This window comes from Lissotriton vulgaris, chromosome 9 (genome assembly GCF_964263255.1).
Source record: "Lissotriton vulgaris chromosome 9, aLisVul1.2, whole genome shotgun sequence".
Classification (NCBI taxonomy): domain Eukaryota; kingdom Metazoa; phylum Chordata; class Amphibia; order Caudata; family Salamandridae; genus Lissotriton; species Lissotriton vulgaris.
Genome location: NC_141697.1, coordinates 410545313 through 410566250, shown reverse-complemented (window position 1 = coordinate 410566250; position 20938 = coordinate 410545313). Strand labels below are relative to the sequence as shown.

At 49.8% G+C, this 20938-nt stretch overlaps 1 protein-coding gene across 3 annotated transcripts in view; it reads right to left on the bottom strand.

The window, feature by feature from the left end:
* The window catches only part of PPP2R5C (protein phosphatase 2 regulatory subunit B'gamma), a 1413048-nt gene that overhangs the window by 820633 nt on the left and 571477 nt on the right, over positions 1 to 20938 (bottom strand). For all 3 annotated transcript variants that reach the window (XM_086937820.1, XM_086937822.1, XM_086937821.1), the window contains one exon: positions 9459 to 9658. In XM_086937820.1, coding sequence (XP_086793946.1) covers positions 9459 to 9658 — 200 coding nt within the window. The remainder of the gene's footprint in view (positions 1 to 9458; positions 9659 to 20938) is intronic.

Here is a 20938-nt window from a genome sequence, read left to right as displayed (position 1 = left end):
AAACAACCTAACGGGGACTTAAAAGATGTGATTGTCTTACATCTAGACCTGTATTATGTTGAACTATGGTTGCACTCGAGCGTCTCTGTAAATTTTGTAAAAAATGTGCAAGAAGCTGATTAGCTTGTCAATGCTTTAATTCTTGTTTTAACTGTTTTATATGTATAAACTGTATTTTATGTCTTTCATGATGAACTAATCGAATAAAGACTTCTTGAACTGAACAATTTCTTGAGGTACTTGTTGAGGGCACGCAGGTCGAGGATGGGGCGCCATTCCCCCGACTTCTTGCGGATCAGGAAAAATCTTGAATAAAATCCTGTTCCCTTTTGATGTTGTTACCCTTTCTATTGCTCCTTTCCGAATCATAGAGTGTATTTGGGAAAATAGCTCCTTGAGATGAGCTGGAGGTGGTCCTCTTGGGGGAGAATTTGGAGGGGCTTTGACGAATTCGAGAATGTGACCTCTGGAAACCACGTCCAGGACCCATCTGTCCGTGGTAATCTTGGACCAATTTGAGTAATGTAGGGATATTCTTCCTCCAATTTGTTTCAGGCTGGGACAAAGTGGTGGCAGGATGTGTGTCTCACTTGCTCTTGTTGTCTCTCCCTCGTTAAGAGGTTTTTCCTCTTGATTGAGAGTAATTATTTCTCCTTTGGCCATATGTTTGTTGACGTTATGGCTGGTATCTCTGATTTCCTTGGGTGTTACTGTAGGAGCGTTGCTGTGAATAACCTCCTCGCTTCGAGAAATTGCCTCTTCCTCTTGCGCCACGAAAGGAAGACTTCCGAAATTGGAGAGAGCCGAGCGACCGTGCCGTCTCTGTGTCTTTCTTTATGGCTTGTAATGCCTCGTCAACATGTTGACCAAAAAGGAACTCTCCATCATAAGCCATGTCCATGATCTTTGTCTGGATCTCTAGACGAAAAGATGTAGCCTTTAACCATCCTTGCCTCCAGAGAACAGCTGCTCCAGCCAGCTGTCTAAAACCTGTGGCTGCCACGTCCACTGCAGCATCAATTATTTCAGAGGAAACGCTCTCTACCTCTAGTAGGATCTTTTTTGCTTCAGACCTATCCGGCTCTGCAAGCTTCTCGATGAAGGGCGATATGTCGGACCACATTTGCCTATCATACCTTCCAAGTATTGCCAGTGAATTTGCGGCTCGGACAGTGGTTGCCGCAATCGTTGACACCTTCTTCCCTATTGAGTCAAGACGTCTACCGTCTTTATCAGGGGGAGCAGAGACCTGTGTAGATGGATTCTTGGCTCTTCTTTGTGCTGCCTGTGTGACTACGGACTCAGTCTTAGCCTGACCAACCAGGCATGCTGGTGATGAACTAGGTGCTCAATATTTTTTATCTACCCTAGGTAGTACTGCGGGTAGAGAATTTGGTGTTTTCATTATCTTCAGACCTTCCTTCCATATAAAGTCAATGATTGGAATAGACCAACTTTGTCTTTGTGGCAAGTCCTTAAAATCATAGAGGAAGCATTCCTCTTGTTTAGCCTCCATTGAGATGAGGAACCTTTTCGTAGCTCTGTCCATATTCTTATGGAAGCTGGCAATGTCCACCGGCGAAGATTGCGCCACAGGCGGGGCCGCTGGGGAAGGGGTTTGTGCCTGATAGTCGTCCCACTCCGACGATACCGACTTGTCGTCCAATTCACCGTCTTCTCGTTCGTCTTCCGACAAATTTTCACCCCCTGCCTGATGGGATGGTACTGGTGAAGAAGGTAGTGTGGACCGTGCTTCTTCAGCTGCCACTTGAGAAGTTGGTTCTTGAAATCCTAAAGTTGCCATAGATGTTCTTGGCCTAGGCGTAGAGACATGAGAATCACCCGATTCTGGAGGTGGAAACCTGCAATAATAATCGCTTAACATATATTGGAGGTTTTGGAACAATTCCATAGGCATTTGCATGCCAGGTGTAGAACCAGTCTCCCGACTAGCGTGCTCCTGGAAACTCTCCTCCTCCTCCTCCTGATCTAAGTCTTGAACTTTAATGAGCAAGTCCGAAGGGCTCCTGGCCGCACGGAAAGTGTCGTCCTCGTAGGATTCTTCTTCCTCAGAATCCAACAATTTATCGGGTAGTTTTAAAGGAGACAAAGCTGTGGAGGATGAACCACGCTTCTGTAGGAGTGAAGCAGTGGTAGCCGGTGATGGCAAAGGTATTGTGGATGCTCCTGCCGACCACACTTGCATTGCCGTACAGGTTGACAGTGGGGGCGTTGATGGAGTCACCGATGCTGATGACAAGCTTGATTCTGCTAGATCCGTCATCGACGGAGCGCCCGTCGACGGTAGCGGCTTTATCGATGATGAACTCGTCGACTAGGTTGTTTTCTTCTTCGTCGACGGAATTGTCTGCTTCGTCGACGAGGAGGTCGTCGACGGATCCATTTTCTTCGTTGACTAGGTCGTCGACGGATCCATTTTCTTCGTCGACGGTAACTTAGTCGACGAGGGTGTCGTGGACGGTAACTTCGACGACGAGGGTGTCGTCGACGGTAACTTCGACGACGAGGGTGTCGTCGACGGAAAGGTCTTCTTCGTCAACGCCACGATTGTAATTAAATTCAGGGAACTACTTTGTCAGTACTTGCCAAATGCGACTGACCTGGTTACAAGAGATTCCAACGAATTAACGCTTTGATTTAGCATAATATCACAGGTTTCAGTCTCTTCATGTATACTGTGTGTTAGACCTAGATTCCTAGACTACATAGGGTAGCTTGGCACAGAGCGGGAACAGCTAAAACATCCCCAAGGCTTTTGTGTAGTGCTTACAAACTCACCCGCAGCAACTCAGTGAACTACCACCAAAAATAAAGACACCACACCAAAGTAGAAAAATACCGGTTCCTTTTATAAAAGATTTTGTTTCACTTATGACTCATATCAAAATTTTAGACACGGTATCACATTTACAGATAAGATTATTTTGGATGCCCAGAGTTGTTCACTGCTCCAGTGCATTTAGACTTTTGGTTCTCAAGCAGTAGTTACTCAGTTAACACATTTGTTTCATCATTATCAAATGCAGTACATTAACCTGTGAAAAGAAGAACGCTTCTACATAGGATAGAATTACACACTCTGGCCCAGCAATTATCTTCAGTAGGAAAACACTTCGTTCTTTGTATTTCATTCAAGGTTAACCAACCCTCTCAGATTCTCAATGTCCCCCTCAGTTATTATAAGTTCTTTACCACCAGGTAGCTCACAGCTCTAGTAGCTAAGTAGGCAGGTTATTCTCTCTGATGCAATCTAAATCTTCCTTTGTAGTGTTCACTTAGACGTTCTGGCTCCGCCTATCTAAACTGTCCAGAGACTACTCTAGATGACTTGCCAAATTCTCAGTCTCATGGGAACAGCTCTGCTCATTTCGCTGTTCACCGGGACTGTTGTCTTTCCGTTTTCTCAATAGACGCCAGTACCTTATACCCCTCAAACCCAGCTGAAAGGTTCTAGTGCCTCGCACCTTTCTGTCTGTTCTTTAAGTTACTGATGAGGCCCGTTCAGACTCGGGGGCCTCACTCGACACACTACCGCCTTACCGGTACTTAGGATCTTGCTCAGGCCAGTCCTTGGATCACCAACTTCTTCCTGACATAGGCGGAATCACTGTGCCCGCTCCGGTTTCCCCACCTCAGATTTCCATCAGCCGGCACGCATAGGCTCCGCTGCTCTGCTTCCGCGTCCTGTCAGACACCCAGCCCACCCTCACTGTAGGCGTCGGGGAGGGGGGGGGGGTGGATTCACGCCGGCCGGCCTCCTTCTTCCGGATACACTCCGGTTGCCTCATGCTGCACCCTCTTCCTCCACCAGACCCGCTAACCTGTGGATTCGATATGGGTTCTGGGTTTGCGGCGGGCTGCCACGACCAGCAGAATGCCGCCCGAGTTAGTATTCGCCTCACGAACCCCAGGGGAGAGTTCCAAAGGAGTACCAAGCCAGCCCCACCTCCTTCAAGTGCTTCAGTCAGGTATGATCCCTCAGGTGGTGGAAGGGGGGTCAGGAACAGTAAGTCAAGGTAGGTCAAGTTAGACCGTTTTTATCAGACCCAAGGCTTCTGGAAGGAATTCACTCGAGGGTGTTACTAACAAGGTTCTGGATATGGTGGGAAATATATCCCGGTAGGGTTTGGTCAGTAGAAAGAGGAAGACATCCCTAAGTGGTATCGCTGACCCAGGGGTCAATCTAGCTCTCCTCAGGGCGCCCTTCTCTCCTCTATAGCCTCGCTCCTACCCCTCCAGTTCCCTCTGGTCACTACAAAATGGCTGCCCTAGTTCTGGCTATTTATAGGCTGGACCCTGACCTTTGGAAGGTACTAGTAGGTTCCAGAACCTTCTACATGCATTACAATGAGTCAGCCTCCCTGTGGTGGCAGTTTTGTCCGTTGCTGGCCACCATTTTAGGTGTCTAGGAACTGAAACTTTCCTGAGAGACTTGGCGCACATGGAAAATGGGGAGAGAGTATCAAGGGACACCTAGCCCCCCCTGGACAACAGCAAGGAAAAAGTCTGGTGGTAATAAAAAACTAAAAGATAATAGAACACTTGGAGGCCAAAGGGGACAAAATAAATAAATATTGGTAGGGGAAATCCCAGAGGCAGACAGGTCTAACATTGTATTTTTTTTAATGTAAAAATGTTCTTTTATGAAATGATCAGATGTGCAATATGTATTGATGAAATGTTCATGTTTTTAATTTTTTAGTTGCAATAAATTCATATTTTCGTTAAAAAAATGTTGGTCTTTTCAAGATTGTGGTGTGCTTGCATTGATAACTATGAGATTCACCCTTTGTGGCACTGATTATGGATACATTGTGATTTGTGTATAAGTGAGTGTGATTGTGGAGTATATAGATTCCAAGGGAATTACGATTTTTGACATTGAATTTGTTGGTACCCTGTCCCTTAAATAGTTGGGCCATGCCCTTCTCTTTTTGACATAGCATACCAATGAACAATCAAATTCAGGCAACACCTGCTAAACTGCCCGTGGAAAAGTTTTTTTTCTACTCCCTCCAGTTTATTTTTTTTTACTCCCCGTCTCTGGGGTGGGTAAGAAAGAAGCTTAGGTTCAACTTCGTTATGGAGAACGCCTGCTCTACTAACCTTCCTGGGGTAAGGTGAAAAGACAAGAATTGTGGCTCTCTAGGAGAAAGCCTGTTGCGGTGTGCTATAGTTTAGGTCACCCGCTAGGAAGAAAGTGGTTTCAGACAACAACTCTTTTGAAGCATTCACAAAAGCCTCCTTAAAGTGGAGGCGTGGTAATGCAGTTGAGGCAGCTGACTGTGGCACATCAGTCGGGATGTTCGGTCTGCCTCAACTGAGGGAAGGGAATAGAAAGCTTAAGTACTTTAATCTCCTTCTAAAGTAGAGAGAGGAAGGATGCCATTTCTGCCAGTTCAGGGGCTGAATAAATGTAAATGACTGGCGACTTATCCCGCCAACTGGCATGGGCTAAAATATCTGGTGTTTCAGAGAAGGGTATGGGTCAACCCCCCCCCCTCTCAACGTGGAGCTGAATCTGAACCAAAAAGAGTGGATTGTGTCCCAACAGTGACTTTGGGTGCCTCTTGATATTGTTCCTCCTCCAAGAAGTGCTGAACTCTCCTCTGAATGTTATCCTCTTGACAGGTGGCAGCAAAAAGTGGAGACCTGACCATTGCAGGGTAGGGGTAGAAGGTTGATATCAGACAGCAGTGAGAGGAACCCATATGGCACAATAAGGCACTCGAGGTAACAGATGAACACTAAGTGGAGCCCTGTATAGTCCTAGGGGGGCGACAGGCAGACCAGAGGGTCTGCCACTCTACGAAACATGTCCAGCATTGCCTAAAGGAAGAAGGCTTTATTGTGCCCCTACAACTTTGGGTAGGCTAGCAATGTTATAGCTATTGGAGAAATGATACAGACACCAGAACGGACAGTGTCAAATAAGTCGTAGGGCACAATGTTACTAACTTCATTTCTAGAGATGAGGGAGCTGCAGGTGAAGTAGGAGGTGGAGACTCAACTCTGGGCTTAAACATTCTGAAATGAGTGGTGCACCTTTTTCTTGTGATGCGTCTTCTTTCCCCTTTGGGACCTAGAGGAAGGGGAAGAGCGAGATGGAGAGCTAGATCGTATCCTAGTTTTAGACATCTTTCTTAACCTCAGACAACGTGCTAGGGCCTCCCTGGAATGGGCACAAAGCAGCTCTGCCTTCCGCTCATTAATACACTTGGAGCCTGAGAACCCACAATGAGGAGTCTTGCCTCGAACTGAGACATCACAGACAATCATCACGTGGCTCTCTAATAGACAGTCACTTACCTGCATCAGCAGCATGGTTTGAACCCTGACTGGCGCTGGAGAGTTGTATGTAGTTAGAATTGTTTTGTTAGCTGTGTAGTAAGTTAAAGCTTAGCTTTAGTAGGAAAAGAGAAGTGTTTCAAATTTGGGAGGTGAATGAACAGAATAGCATGTGTTCATTTCGTATAGTGCGAATTACAATAGCATGAGGCAGACGAAAGGGGCGAGGGGAGGGCAAATATATGCAAATATCACAAATATACACTAAATAATGCAAAGCTAGAATACAATACCATTAGCAAAGCAAATGGATTTAACTTACTCAAAGGCGAGACCTATTGCATTTTCAACGCTTGTTTAATTTACCTATCCAGCTCGGAGGGAGAAATATAAAATAAAAAAAAAGCAAAGGTATTGCGCGACCTATTGGCTTTGCCAAGGCTTGGTTAGCGCTGTAGAAATACTATAAACATACTTTTCATCCTACCGAGGTTAATGAACTCAGTACTATTATATAGAGTTACGCGATATTTACAGGTCTGTGTGACTGCAATATTCTGGGAGCAAGAACTATATAAACAAGGCACTCGTCTCTCAATCTTTGTCAGTCAAGTTTTAAGTACTCTGCCTTCTAATGTCATAAAATAAGCAGGGGCTCCGGAGTGCTATCACTCGGTTCGGTCTGGTTGAGGGTTCATGCATGCTCTATGAAGACAGAGACAGACCCACACACGGACAGACATAGAGAAAGAGAGAGAGACACACACACGCGTGCTGCCGTCTTTACCATCCCCAGTATTTGCGGTCATGACGCTGTTGCTGAAACAGTTGCACTACCCACGACAAAAAGAAGTTGATGGGTTTGGGCTTGGGGAGATGAAACGACGCACATAGAGGCCTGGCGGCTGCACCGAGAGGTATAGCGCACTGTTTCGTTCGTAAAACAGGTTCTGAGGTATAACTGCTATGAACAAACATACTTTTCCGAAACCCCCCTTAAATAACATGAAGTCTTGTTATTTGCACCCGACCAAATGACCTCACTGATGTGGCAAAGGTTCCGGAGCTACCGGAAAGCAAACATGGTGGGTACAGTGTTGAAGAGAGAAACTAGCATGCAAGTTAAGAGTGCATGTAAGTGTTTCTACACAGCCACATGGTCCTGGTGTGGGTTGCTTAAAGTCGCTTGCAAGGCTTTTAACGCGCAGCCACAAAATAAAACAAGCATTTGCAATGCAATAGGTCTCGCATTATTTAAGTTTGAGCTATTATTATTGTAAATGGCAATGTTTTTTGCTTTATGCTATAGTTTTCTTATGTACATAAAAAGCTACATATAAAGTATTTGTTGTTAAAATTATTTATGCAGTATTTAAATTTGTTTGCATAAAAGATTACAAGAATATCTTAGCAAAAAAGTTAAACTTTTTAATAGTAATTGACTAAATGTCCATTTGTACATTTTAATTTCAAATAGGTAAGTGTAAACATCACAAATATATTGTGCAAACAGTGCAAAATATTTTAGCCATAAATATTTTTGTTTTATGAGGTAGTTTGTAAGAAAATGATTGTAAAAGGCAAACACTGTAATTAAAATGTAACATATAACAGTACAGTTATGGCTAGTAAACATACATTAGTAGTATAGTATAATTGTAAACAAGATGTAAATAAGACTACAGAAATTAGCATGAATTATCACTTTAATATCAACTTTACAAACATTTTGAAAACACGATCACAGCTGGTAATCATGCATTGGCTTGTTATTACAAGCATTTCATTTTAATAAATATTTCTGATTCCCAAAAACAAATATGACAGTCTCTCAAAATAATGGCTTTTCAGTTTTAGTTGTATCTTTGATCTCCATGTCATCAAGTACTCATGAATATTACTGCCCCATGGACAGAGTCTGGCTTTACATGTCTACATATCAACATCCAATTCCATGAACACCCATCGCATGCCAGGGATGACCATCACCGCTGGTGAAGAGAAGCACAATTGTGTCAAGAATGCCCACAATACGTTGTGGTCCCATTATACCAGGGATGGGCTCAATAATGCCAAAGATGCCAACATCATGCCAAGCATTGCTAGACTAAAAGTGGGAATAATTCTAACAGGGACACCACCAATAAATTAAGAAGGAACACCATTACGCTAAGGCAAGCATTACCGCCTTCGGGTAAAGTCCGCGCTATATAAAAATGCATAAATACATGAATAAAGAAATACCGCCTTCGGGTAAAGTCCGCGCTATATAAAAATGCATAAATACATAAATAAATAAATACCGCCTTCGGGTAAAGTCTGCGCTATATAAAAATGCATAATTAAATAAATAAATACATACCGCAAAACATCCTCGTTACTCTGCCGGCCTGCGACCAGGAAGTCAGGCAGGCCGGCGCGACACCCGGAAACAGGAAGTAGGAGGGCGGGAGCCTACCCCGCCTCCCACGGAAGAGCCGCGATTGGAGCCGTGTTGGGAGCAGGGAGCACCGGAGCAGGCAGGAGCCTACCCTGCGCCCCGGTGCCGAAGGAGGGAAGAAGAGTCCTGCTGCCGGGCCTTGCAGCTGAGGAGAGGAAGCCGGTGAGTGCGTTGCTGAGCGGCGGGCGGGCGGGCGGGCGGAGGGAGAGGAGCATGTAGGCGGGGGCGGGGGGGGGGGGGGGGGGGCGGCCTGTGTGTGTATGTGTGTGCGTGCGTGCGTGTGTGTATGTGTCTTGGAGTGCGTGTGTGTGACTGTGGGGGAGGGGGTGTGTGTGTGAGCGAGTGTCTGTCTGCGACGTGTGTGTGTGTGTGTCTGTGTCTGTGTGCATGCATGCATGCGCGGTAGGCTGGGAGGGCGGCGCATGCGCAGTAGGCTGGGAGGGCGGCGCATGCGCAGTAGGCTGGGAGGGCGGCGCAGGACGGAACGTGCGCGTTCGCGCAGCCAAATCCGAATGCTAAAAATCGTGCCAGTTTCTTGTCCCTCATTCCCTGCCATCAGGCAGCTATAGAGTCTCTGTCCCTGTTCCAGGGCGAGACCTAAAGACACTTCTCTCATCCCCTTGGGTCATTAGAAAATCCATGGACAATAAGGTCAAGACGACGCTGCTCAAAAAGTCAAATGTGAAAACGAATAGAAATGCAAACTTACCATGTGAACAACCTCCGGGTAAATGGGTTCTGTAATTACATTCCTGTTATGGGTGATATATTCCACCATTTCGCTTAAAGCAGCTCTTTTTACTTCCTTCCATTTCAGATCACTAAGTGGATCCGAAACAAAATCAAAGAGTACACAACATTGCCGCAGCTTCTGTATGAAAAGTTTCTCTTGCTCTGCAGCTGGAACATCTGAAAAATGTAAACGTTTACACAAGTTAGAAATAGGTTAAGCGTGAAAAATAAATGTAGTACGCTCTTCTTTACCTAAAACAGACAACACAAAATAACGGATATAATAAAATAAAAAGCATCACAAAACTTAACACAAATGAAGAGAGCAAAAACAACTTGCTTTACTATGTGCAAGCCACGTGTTTTCAATTGTCGCCCAAAGCATTATAATCCCATAGAGCAGGAAGTAGATCAACCCCATCACAATCTAGCATTCAAAGTAATACATTTAAACAGTAATCAACAGTAGCTCAAAATATGTTACGATCGACTTTTAAAAAATCCATACACAGTCTGCAAATGCGGGGAACACACATTCACTATAACTTTGTTCTGTTATGAGCAAATATTTATGGAACTCATAATCACTTAAAGTCATGGCTCCCGTCACTAAGGATTAAGTTTCAGGCGCAGATTATTAAACATTTCGATAATACATAGAAGCCTGTAATAAATGCAAACCATATTGGTCTAGCTTTGACACAACGTATTACTATTTGAGCAACGATGTCACACTGGCTGCTGCCAGAGTGAGCAGAATACGTAAGGCAGGACACGCAGTGGCATCATTATAACCGTTTAAACAATAAAAGGAAAAATAGCTCAAAGAAAAAAATATATATCATCCTCGTTCCCTCTTTTTAAAGTGACATTAAATAGCTTCAAATATATTTTGCAATCAATCAAGAGCTGGAAAATGTTGATCTTATTTACATTGGAGAGGATCCATATTTATTCTCTGTGTCTATGGCCACAGTATTTCATAAGAAGCAGCAAATGACTGGGGTTTTAAAAGTTGATTTGTATTTGTGAGGGGCCCATGTATTGTAAAATATAAAATACCCTTTGTGTATTTTAGGAATATTTATGCCACCTCTGAGTTCCCCGACTCTATGAAGATGTGGTCTTTACCCTCCTTCCTCTAACTTGTCACAGAACTCCCAGGTGACTTGCAATCTATTTTAATTTTAGGTATGGTGAGGCAATTTGTTCAAAGATCAAGAATTTGCCATCAATCCTACAGTTGGAGTATTCTAAAATGTTAAAACACTCAGAAACTTTACAGTCAAACTTGGTTTCTTAAATTAGGAATAACAAATATAAGGGAAAGGATCCCATCATGAAAAGACTGAACTAGACAGAGTTCAGCAGTGGGAACCGTGAATGTTGCCTAAAGCGATCCCTTTCATTTAGGTATAGACTATTGACAAACTGTAAACTACACCGAGCGCCTAGAGACCTAGCGAACTGCAACTAATCTGTGCATATAAGTTACTTATAAGTGGGAGAACTAGAGGCACAATAACCACTCCTAGAAAGGGTGTAAATTGGGGGGGGGGGGGGGGGGGGGCAAGGGAGGGGAGGGGGGGGGGGGGGGGTTGCGGCGGAGGGGGCCTCCTAAACGGGCATCGGAGATTAATTTACAACCTTGCAACTGACTGACTAACTACCATATGACATTTTGCTTTGATAATTAAGCTCTTATTTTTGCTTTGATAAGCATTAGGTTGGACAGCACATTTTTCGTGGCTTGATTTCTGAGCTTTAGTACCCTACTGAACTTTCCCGAGAGGCCTCGGACTACTCGCACTCGCTCCCCTGTGTGAGTTCGGAAGGGGTGTGTGTGTACTTGGCCCTTTACAGAGCTACAGGGGGCCACACTACAGAAGACCAATGGCAAACGACCGCAACCAACACGGTAGCCCATCTGCCCTGTGCCCCCAACCCGAACAGGGTCTAACAGCATCAATGGGAAGATCTAGTATGGCCAAAAGCATCAACTCTGCGCTTCTCCCTAGTCTGAAATGAAGTATGTTTATCTTGACTTTGGTTTTGCTCTGATTTGTCCCAATTCTTACCATCATTGTCAAAGGATAATACGGTTTGGATACCTCAATCTATCTTCCTGGATATGAGAGACACAACTGGAGTACATATGTGTAAGAAAGTGGCTCTGTATATAATGGACCAAAGTAAGGTACAGTGTGCATAGAGTCCACAGTCCCCAGAGGTTTGGCAGAGGCTAAAGTTAGATTATAACCTTGATTACTTTTTCTTACTCAGTATTAGATCCTGGATCCAGCAATGGTGCATCTCCTGTAAACACTTGAAGGAATGCGTTTAAATCAAACAGGCAGGGGGGCGTGGCCAAGATGGCGAGGTGAGCGGTCGCACTTTCCGCGAGCTCCCATGAACCTAGAACCCTGAACCATAAATCTGAGCATTTCTCCCCCCAGCTCGCTAAAGATTCACGCCGGGGGTAGGAGAACAATCGGCGGAACACATCGGTGTGTGGTAACACCCCCGGAGTCCGCATCGACGAAGCTACTGGGGAGCCTGAGACGGCGCTGCGGAGAGGCCGGGAACCGAAGCCGCATGGGAGACAGAGACACAGTGCCCAGGCCTGGGACGGGCCAGCGCAGTGCGGAGCACCCAGCAATGGAGTGCGTTCCTGTCGAGCCCCCCGCCGACGCCCAGCAGTAAGGGGGCACTCGGAGGCGAGGGGGTCGGAGCCCGTGAATCGGCGCAGTGCTCATAAGCAAGGCCGTGGGCGCGGCCTACCAGTGGGCCCCTGACCAGTGGCCTCCGGGGGATTTCCCCCCCCTACTAGTACTGGCACCGGCAGTGGAGGAGCATCCGACGTGCTGCCCGGGTGCACCGAGCGACCCCGCACACACAACGGCGGAACCCCGATCCATCGGCCGATACGGAGGGGCGCAGAGGTGAGGCCGAGAAACAGAGCCCACACGGCTGACGGCGACACGACGTGCGGGCCAGGAACGGAGCAGTGCGGAGCAGATTGCCCAGCGGCGGGGGGGGGGGGGGGGGGGGGGGGGCGGGGGGGGGGGGGGGGGGAGACCCGGCCGCAACCCCAGGCAGAGCCCAGCAGTGCAGGAGCACCCGGAGGCGGGAGGCAGCAGTGCCGGAACACGTGACCCGGTTGATACCCTACCCAAGGCCGGGGACGTGGCCTGCTGCCAGGACGACACAGGCCTCCGCAGGTGGCTGAGCACCACCGGATCTCGCCGAGGTCACAAGCGGAAGCAATAGCTGACGGCGGGGGTGCTACCGACTGAGGGCAAGGTCCATCAGCGAGCACCGCTACACCGCCGATAAGACGTACTGGGCCCAGATCGGCCCTGCCGGGGGCGCACTGTGTCTCAGCACGAGGCCCAGGGGACAATCTATCTCCACAGCAAGGACTCTAGGGTGGGCAGAAACCCCACACTATCGACCAGGACCCCTGGTGGAGGCGGTGTGCACCGGAGGCCTAACGACTTGGCCGGAGGCCTGAGCCTGGGTACGAGAGTAGGCCGGACATTGCCGACCGGGGAGTGGTGGCCTAGGTCAGCCCGGGGAGGCCTACGGGTCTCTTGGCAGCAGATGCGACTGGAGGAGGATCGCGGATGGTTCGGTGAGTCCTGGGGAGCCAGAAACGGAACCTCCCGGACAGCGGCGGCCACCCAGTGTACCCGGTGCCCCGGGAGTCAGCGACGACGGTCCCTGATAGAAGAGAGGTGGTGAAGCACAGATGCAATAACTGGACGAACCCTTCTGCAGCCACCCGAGGCTGGTGTTGGCCATCCACCTGTGGCTGAGACCGGAGAATGCAATGAAGGACCGAGGCAGAGGTGGGTGGACCGTTGTGCCCGTAGTAGGGGAGTGGACCAAGCCTCAGCAACGTAAGGAGCAAACTCCCCGGATGGATAGCTGTCCTTAAACCTTGCTGACCATTGGAGCTGGCCGACAGCACGACTAGACTCTAACCAGGAAGTTCCCGCGTATATGATGGCTGGCAACAGAGGGGGCAAGAAAGGGGAACGGACACTGCTGGAAATGCTGAACAGGGGTCCAGCGAAACAGGACAAGGGGCAGCACTCGCCGGGCCCCTTGAGGGGCTCGCAAGAGGCGATCGACGGGGAACCACCAGTCACCAGGTAATTCCTGGAATCTCTTTTCAGCTCTCTTCGGGATTACTTCCAGACGCTGAAGCAAGAAGTGGCCGGAGAGGTTCGGGAGGTACGGAGAGAAGTGGATGGCCTTGGCGAACGGGTAGCTACCGTGGAGGAAGCAGGACACACGAGGGATGAGGAGATCGGGCTACTGCAGCAGGAGGTACTACACTTGAGGATCAGCAACTTGACCTTCAGGCACACAATGAGGACCTCGAGAACCGTTCCTGCCAGAACAACATCAGAGCCCGGGGGGTACCTCCTAAAGAAGAGGGTGAGGACATTGTTGGGTATTTGCAGGCCCTGTTTAAAGAGATACTGGGTGAACAGGAGGACTTTCCCATTCGAATTGACAGGGCACATAGAGTGGGCCTAACGCGTCGGACTTCGGCACCACCGCCGGATATCCTGGCCTTCTTACCTGATTTCCCGCTTAAGGAACGGATCCTCCGGGAAGTACGGAAACAACAGTCGCTGCACTTCCGGGGCACCCGGATGCTCTCTTCCAGGACCTATCGGCCATCACGCTCCAGAAGCGTAAAGCATTTAAAATAGCAACAGACTTTTTAAGAGAACATGGGACGCAATACTCCTGGGGCCACCCCTTCTGCCTCATCTTCCGGTGGAATGGCACCCTGCATCAACTTCGCTCCCTCCAGGACACCTGCGAGGTCCTGGGAATTACTGCTACGGACGGAGATGCACCTACTCCAAGACGGCCACGTATCACCAGGGACGGATGGCTACAGGTCTCTGAACGCCGGCTCTCTGGCTCCTCTGCTCGGCCGGACACGCCAACTGTCCGAGCAGAAATGGACAACGCAGTGCAGGAGGTGGCCAGAGACACAGGTCCGAGTGACGTCACGCTGACAGCCTAAGATGACTCCGGGGGGAGATCGATACAGCAATTCTCGCAACGCAGGTTTGGGGGTTCTGAGGGGAGGGGTGGCGGGCGGGAGTGTAGTGGCTGGACGTCCACTTCAGTAACTTACCACAGACTTGTCCCCTGCGGACGGGACTGGGACTATGGGGTTTTGGTATTCAACGAGGGCACAGGGAAGGGGAGTTGGGGTTGTTTTAAGTTGGGGTCAAGGGGGAAGGATGGGGGAGTTTTGGGTGGGGTAGGGGATTCAAGGGGGGGAGGGTGGGTCGTCCAGTGCATTCTGCAGGTCTTGGCCGCCTTAGCGGCATCCATGCACCCTGTTCCGCTCAGGCGGGAGTGTTACGCTTTTACCTCCGTCATCTCACATGCCACCCACGACTCTTAAGATAGTCACTCTTAATGTCAGAGGCCTAAATAACCCGGTCAAGAGACGGGCAGTGTTGTCCCTACTAGAGAGCACCCAGGCCGATATCTGTCTCCTTCAGGAAACTCACTTGCTGGCCCGTGACTCCCATAGGCTACGCTCACATAAGTTCCCAACACAATTTTTCTCTTCCCGCAACACTAAGTCTGCGGGGGTGGCGATCCTGGTGGCCCGGCATTTCAGGGGGGAGGTCCTTCACAAAAATGCGGAACACAAAGGCAGGCTGCTTGCTTATCGGTTTAGGATCGGGGGTGTTACCCTTATGGTTGGGTCCCTGTATAGCCCTAATGATCAGCAAGAGTGCTTCTTGAGATCGGCACTGATAGACTTTACTGCCTCGCAGGACAGGTACATTATCATTGGAGGAGACTTCAATATGGTCTTCGACTCGGCCCTGGACAGATCCGCACAGCGCTCTCCACAAGCAGGGGAGTTCTCGGCCGGGTGTAAGGCACAGTTGTCGGAAGTGGACCTATACGATCTCTGGCGTTGCATGCACCCCACTGTCAGGGAGTATTCGTATTACTCCCACGCACATAAAACTTATGCGAGAGTGGACCACCTTCTGGTCACAACTCCAATACGGATTTGGCCACAACGACGGAGATAAGAGTGATATCCCTGTCGGACCATGTCCTGATCTCCACAACGCTATGCCTGCCGCCGGTGTCAGGCCCTCCCAGGGTCTGGCGCCTTAGGGACACCTTACTGCATAGGAAAGAAGTGGTTCAACGCATAGTTGGTGCTATCGGGGATTATTTGACCCACAATGATAACTCTGACACCTCCCTGGCGACGCAATGGGCGGCATTGAAGTCTGTACTTAGGGGGGAGTTCCTAGCCATCTCCTCGGCTGAAAATAAAGAACGGCAGAGTAAGAGGGATGCACTCACCCAGCGGATTTGCGAGCTCGAACAGATGCACCGTCAGACGGGAGCCCCCCGGATCTGGAAGCAGCTTAAAGAGGCAAGGAAACTCCTGACGGCACTAGACATGGACCGTGCAGAATACGCTGCGCTCCGCTTGCGCCATACCTACTACATCGGAGGGGACCGATGTGGCCGACTGTTGGCTAATACGCTCCGGGTGACGCACCGACGACAGATGGTGAAAGATCTGACCCCATGGGGTCGTTGGTCACGGAGGACGCCCATACTGCCGAAACCTTCCGCAGGTTTTACGCAGATCTCTATGCCGGGGATCCCCCGGATGATGCCGCAACAACAGCATACTTAGACTCGGTCACCCTCCCTTCTCTGGCCCCCTCGCAGGCAGAGTTCCTAGACAGAGACATCCGAACCGAAGAAGTGATCTCTGCCATCGCCAAACTCAAGCACGGTAAAGCTCCTGGGCCGGATGGATACACGTCTCTTTTTTATAAAACGTTTTGCACGTCGCTGGCCCCACTCCTTACCCGCCTATTTAACTCGTTCGCGACTCCGGGAGCCATCCCACCTGACCTCCTGCGGGCCTCGCTCACGGTCATCCCCAAACCAGGGAAGGACAGGTCGCAATGCTGATCCTACAGACTGATATCTCTATTAAATGTAGATCTTAAGCTGTACACCGGGATGCTTGTGGCCCGATTGGCCCCCCATCTACCGGGGCTTATAGAACCGGATCAGGCGGGTTCGTCCCCGGGCAGGAGAGGGTGGACAACACCAGGAGGATTGTCCACCTTATAGAGAAGGCCTCCCGAATTCCCGGAGAGAGAATGCTACTGGCGGTGGACGCTGAAAAAGCGTTTGACCGAGTACACTGGCCCTATCTAGAGCAAGTCCTGGTGAAGGCAGGTATAGGAGAGAAATTCCGGTCCATGATCCTTAATTGCTATAAATTCCTAATGGCAGTGGTACGGGTGAATGGTCACCGCTCATGGAGCTTCGACATTGAGAGGGGAACTAGGCAGGGGTGCCCACTTTCACCCCTGCTCTTCGCTCTTTATATGGAACCCCTCGCTCAACGGATACGTACCAACCCAGCGGTTAACGGGGTGCGGTTCGGAGGCTTTACTCACACCATAAGCCTCTATGCGGATGACATTATATTGTCACTGGACAAACCCCGGTCGGCCCTCCCGGTGTGCATTGCAGAATTAGACTCCTTTGCTACTGTTGCGGGATTCAGAATGAATATGGGGAAATCGGTGGCTCTGGACGTATCCCATGCGCCAGCCACTAGATCATACCTACAAGGCATGTTCCCCATGCTTTGGTCGTCTGATCTGGTGCCTTACCTGGGGATCCAGCTGGCCCCCACCTTGCCGGCTATGCGGACGACCAACTACGCCACCCTGGGCAGGAAGATCCGGGAGGAACTCTGACGTTGGAACCGCAGCACCCTTTCCTGGTTGGGCAGAATAGCCGCGGTAAAAATGACGGTATTGCCCCAGGTTCTGTACATGTTCATGGCCTTACCGCTTCAGCCGCCCGCTGGGTGGATCCAACAGATACAGGCAGATCTCTTGCGTTTTATCTGGAATGGCAGGAAGCCCCGAAGGCGGACGGCACTCTCTATGCTGGCTCCTGAGGCAGGAGGTCTAGGGATACCGGACCTCTGCAAATACTTCCAAGCGACTCAGCTGCAATACCTTGTAGAATGGAGTAGGTGGGAATCTGACAAGCACTGGCTCTTCCAGGACCAGGCGGTGGCAGGTTGACCCCTCCAGGAGGTACCATTTCTGCGTCAGACTCATCGCCCTGCGAATTTATATGCCTCTTTCGTCACCAGAGTGCCCCTACGGGTCTGGGATGCCACCAACGTCGTCCACATTCTTACCACATTCCTGTCACCACTCACACCGCTGGTAGACAATCCGGACTTTACTCCGGGGATGGAAAAGGGGGCCTTTACCTACTGGCGAGCAGCCGGGTGTCGGGCCCTGTGTCATATGTACGACCCAGAAGGGGTCATCCCCTTCCCGAGCTTCCGACAGATATATTCATTCCCAGAGTCTGAAAGACTCCGCTACATGCAGGTCCGCCACTGGGCGCTACACCCACAGGTGCGGGAAGCGGTAGATAGGCAACTCCTCCCTTATGAGAGATGGCTCATGACTCGCACGTCGGAGGGGAAACTGATTACAGATCTCTATAAGCTGCTGCAGACACCTTCTTCACACCTCTATAATCCAGGGAGGGAGCGCTGGGAACGGGAACTGGGCAGGTCACTGAGCCATAAGGAATGGGAGCATATTTCATACAGAGCGCGACACTGAGCATACCACATGGGACTCACTGAGACACTAAAATCTCCACCTACTGGTACTACACACCTGAAAGAGTACATGAAATGGACCGAAGCAAGGACAGCGCTTGTTGGAGGTGATGCGAGCAAGTGGGAACACTGACACACATCCTGTGGGAATGTCCACTCCTAGAATCCTACTGGAAGGAAGTATTAGATGAGATAGACTCCCATTTCGATACCGAATTGCCACGCTTCCCGGCACACACATTGTTAGGACTCCCAAACGGGTTAATGTATCCCCTTAAATCTCGCAGAGGCAGGCAGATAGCTATTGGACTAGGCTCCGCAGTACAGAACATCCTACTACACTGGCGCACCGCCACGCTTCCTTCTATCACGGGCTGGCTCCACAGACTATGGCATGCATTGGGGATGGAGAAGTTATCGCTTACAGTAGCAGGGGACATAGACCAATTTGACGAACTTTGGCAGCCGTTCCCGTCTCTGCTGCTTACTGAATTCAGGGAACTCACTTGCCCCAGATACCTACGCCTCTTGAGGCTCACAACGCCTGCAGAACTGACCACTTGAATGGAAGCTGGGCTAGTTTCTTTTGCTAAACAGCGACCAGGGTAGACAGCTGGGGAGAGGCCTGCGCACTGGACGAAGGGGGGTAGAGAGTAGGGGATCCGGGAGTTGGGGGTTTGGGGGTAGTTTCGGGGGGGTGGTTGTTATACTACTGCAACAATGCCTGTCTTCATGTGCCGCAGGGGACTAGTCTTCATTTGCAATGTTCCTTGGGACGCTACCGCTGAGAACATGGCCCTGGCCACAGTGACTTGATGCCTAATACGCCTTGTATGTTTGTGTCTTTGTGTTGCACCAATAAAATACTTTAAACCTAAATCAAACAGGCAATTTTTAAGGAATATATGTAGTCTCTGAAAATCGACACTTCGAAATTTTTCTGATGAAAACCAGACACTGGGATCCTATAGAAGGGAATTCAAGTTGCTGGTAAGTACGGTTAAAATTACTTTTCAGGGTCTGTGCTGGGCTAAAAAATGCAGACCTGAGTTCTCTCCTGATAACACATGAGTAAATCGGAATTCGTTGGGTGGTTTTAGATGAATATTTCAAAGTTCCAAAACTCCACACTTAGAAGAATTTCCAAGTAAAACCAGTCAATCTTAGCCTATGGAAGAAAAGTGAGTTATCAGCTTTTAGGTGAGTACTTGACTGGCAGAGTTGAGGTTCAGGGCATGGACTCAGGGTCTCCCAGGGTCAGGTAGGTACAGTTGGTACACCCTCAGCGGCACAGAGGCAGCAGGGTGCAGAGGTGGTTAGGCCCAATGTTATCCAATGAGAGGCAGGGGGGCCTTCGGTTGGTGGCTGCTAGCAAGCAGGTCACGCGGCTGTGGGAGCTGGGTTCCTGGTCACTTGTTCAAGGCAAATGGGGAAGTAGGTTAGGACCAAGGTTGCACTGCCAGGGGCACTCGGGCAGCTGGGTGCAGGGTGCTTTTGAGCCGGCGGGCGCTCAATGTTATTCAATGGAGATCTTGGAAAGTGAACAAAGGCTGCAGGCTCGGGAACGGATATTCTTCAGGAGCGACCAACACTTCGAGGGGTACGTTGGGATCTTGGAGGGTAAGTAGGCACCCCGGAGTTGGGCACAGAGGACCGTGGGGCGCCGGGTGCAGGGGTGTCTTTTGTCGTCGGGAAATTTTACCTTCTGCTGGTCGCGGTTGGTACGGTCCCTGTTTCTGAGGCTGCAGGCGTCATCTGGGTCATCGAGGAGGGTCCTTGGGCACTGGATTCCAGGTCAGGGACTTTCTTCCTCAGGGTCTTTGTCCACTCAGGCACTGGCCAGGCTCGGCGGGTGCAGAGTGTGCTGGATTTGTGGTTCCTGGCTGGCACCAGGGGTATTACTGTTTGAGCAGAACCACGGCTCATGGGAGTCCCAGTCTCTAAGAAGTTCAAGGTAGGCAGGACGGACCTCCGGGGTTCTCGAGGTTGCTGTCCGCAGGAGATGCCGGGATTTAGCAGGAGCAGGTTCAAGGATCAACAGGTCGGTAGGACTGGGGCCAAGTCAGTTGGTGTCGCCTTCTTGTTAGCAGCTGCACGGCAAGTCTTCTTCTTGGTCTTCTTTCATGTTTCGAAATCGGGATCTGAGGAAGGAAGGTTCAGGGTGCTCCTTAATACTAAATTTAGGGGCGTTACAGGTAGGTGAAGGGCAGGGACCGATAGGCCCCTATCCTGGGGTGAGTACACCCCCTATCCTGCTCCTCTCCTGTGGGAGGGGGGCAGGAGCCTATCTCTGATTGGGCAGGGCTCCCCATCTTCAAGATGGCCAGAGCCCGGAGTTGTGCTTCACCTCGCCTCTCCCACCTGAGGGGTGGAGTTGCCACATGCTGGCACAACCCCATTCCTCACTTAGGGATTCCCGCCACAGTGGGGGTCAGAACCGGTGGGGGCCAGTTGCTGATTACAGCAAGTGGCCTGGAGAAGCTCACAAAGGCGGTCCTTTGACGCTTCCCCCTGCCCATCCTGGGGGAGGACACCTAGCACCTCGCCCAGGATGTGCATTGTTGCAGGCTCAGGAGAGCGGGAGGCTCTCCACCCAGGGGTCCAGCAACATGTCTGCTGTGTGGCAGCCTAGGCAGCCTCTCAGGCAAGACTTGGATTGTAGGTTAGGTTTCAGGGGGTATCTCCAAGATGCCCTCTGAAGTGCATTTTACATTAAATCCCACACTGGCATCAGTGTGAGTTTAATGTGCTGAGAAGTTTGA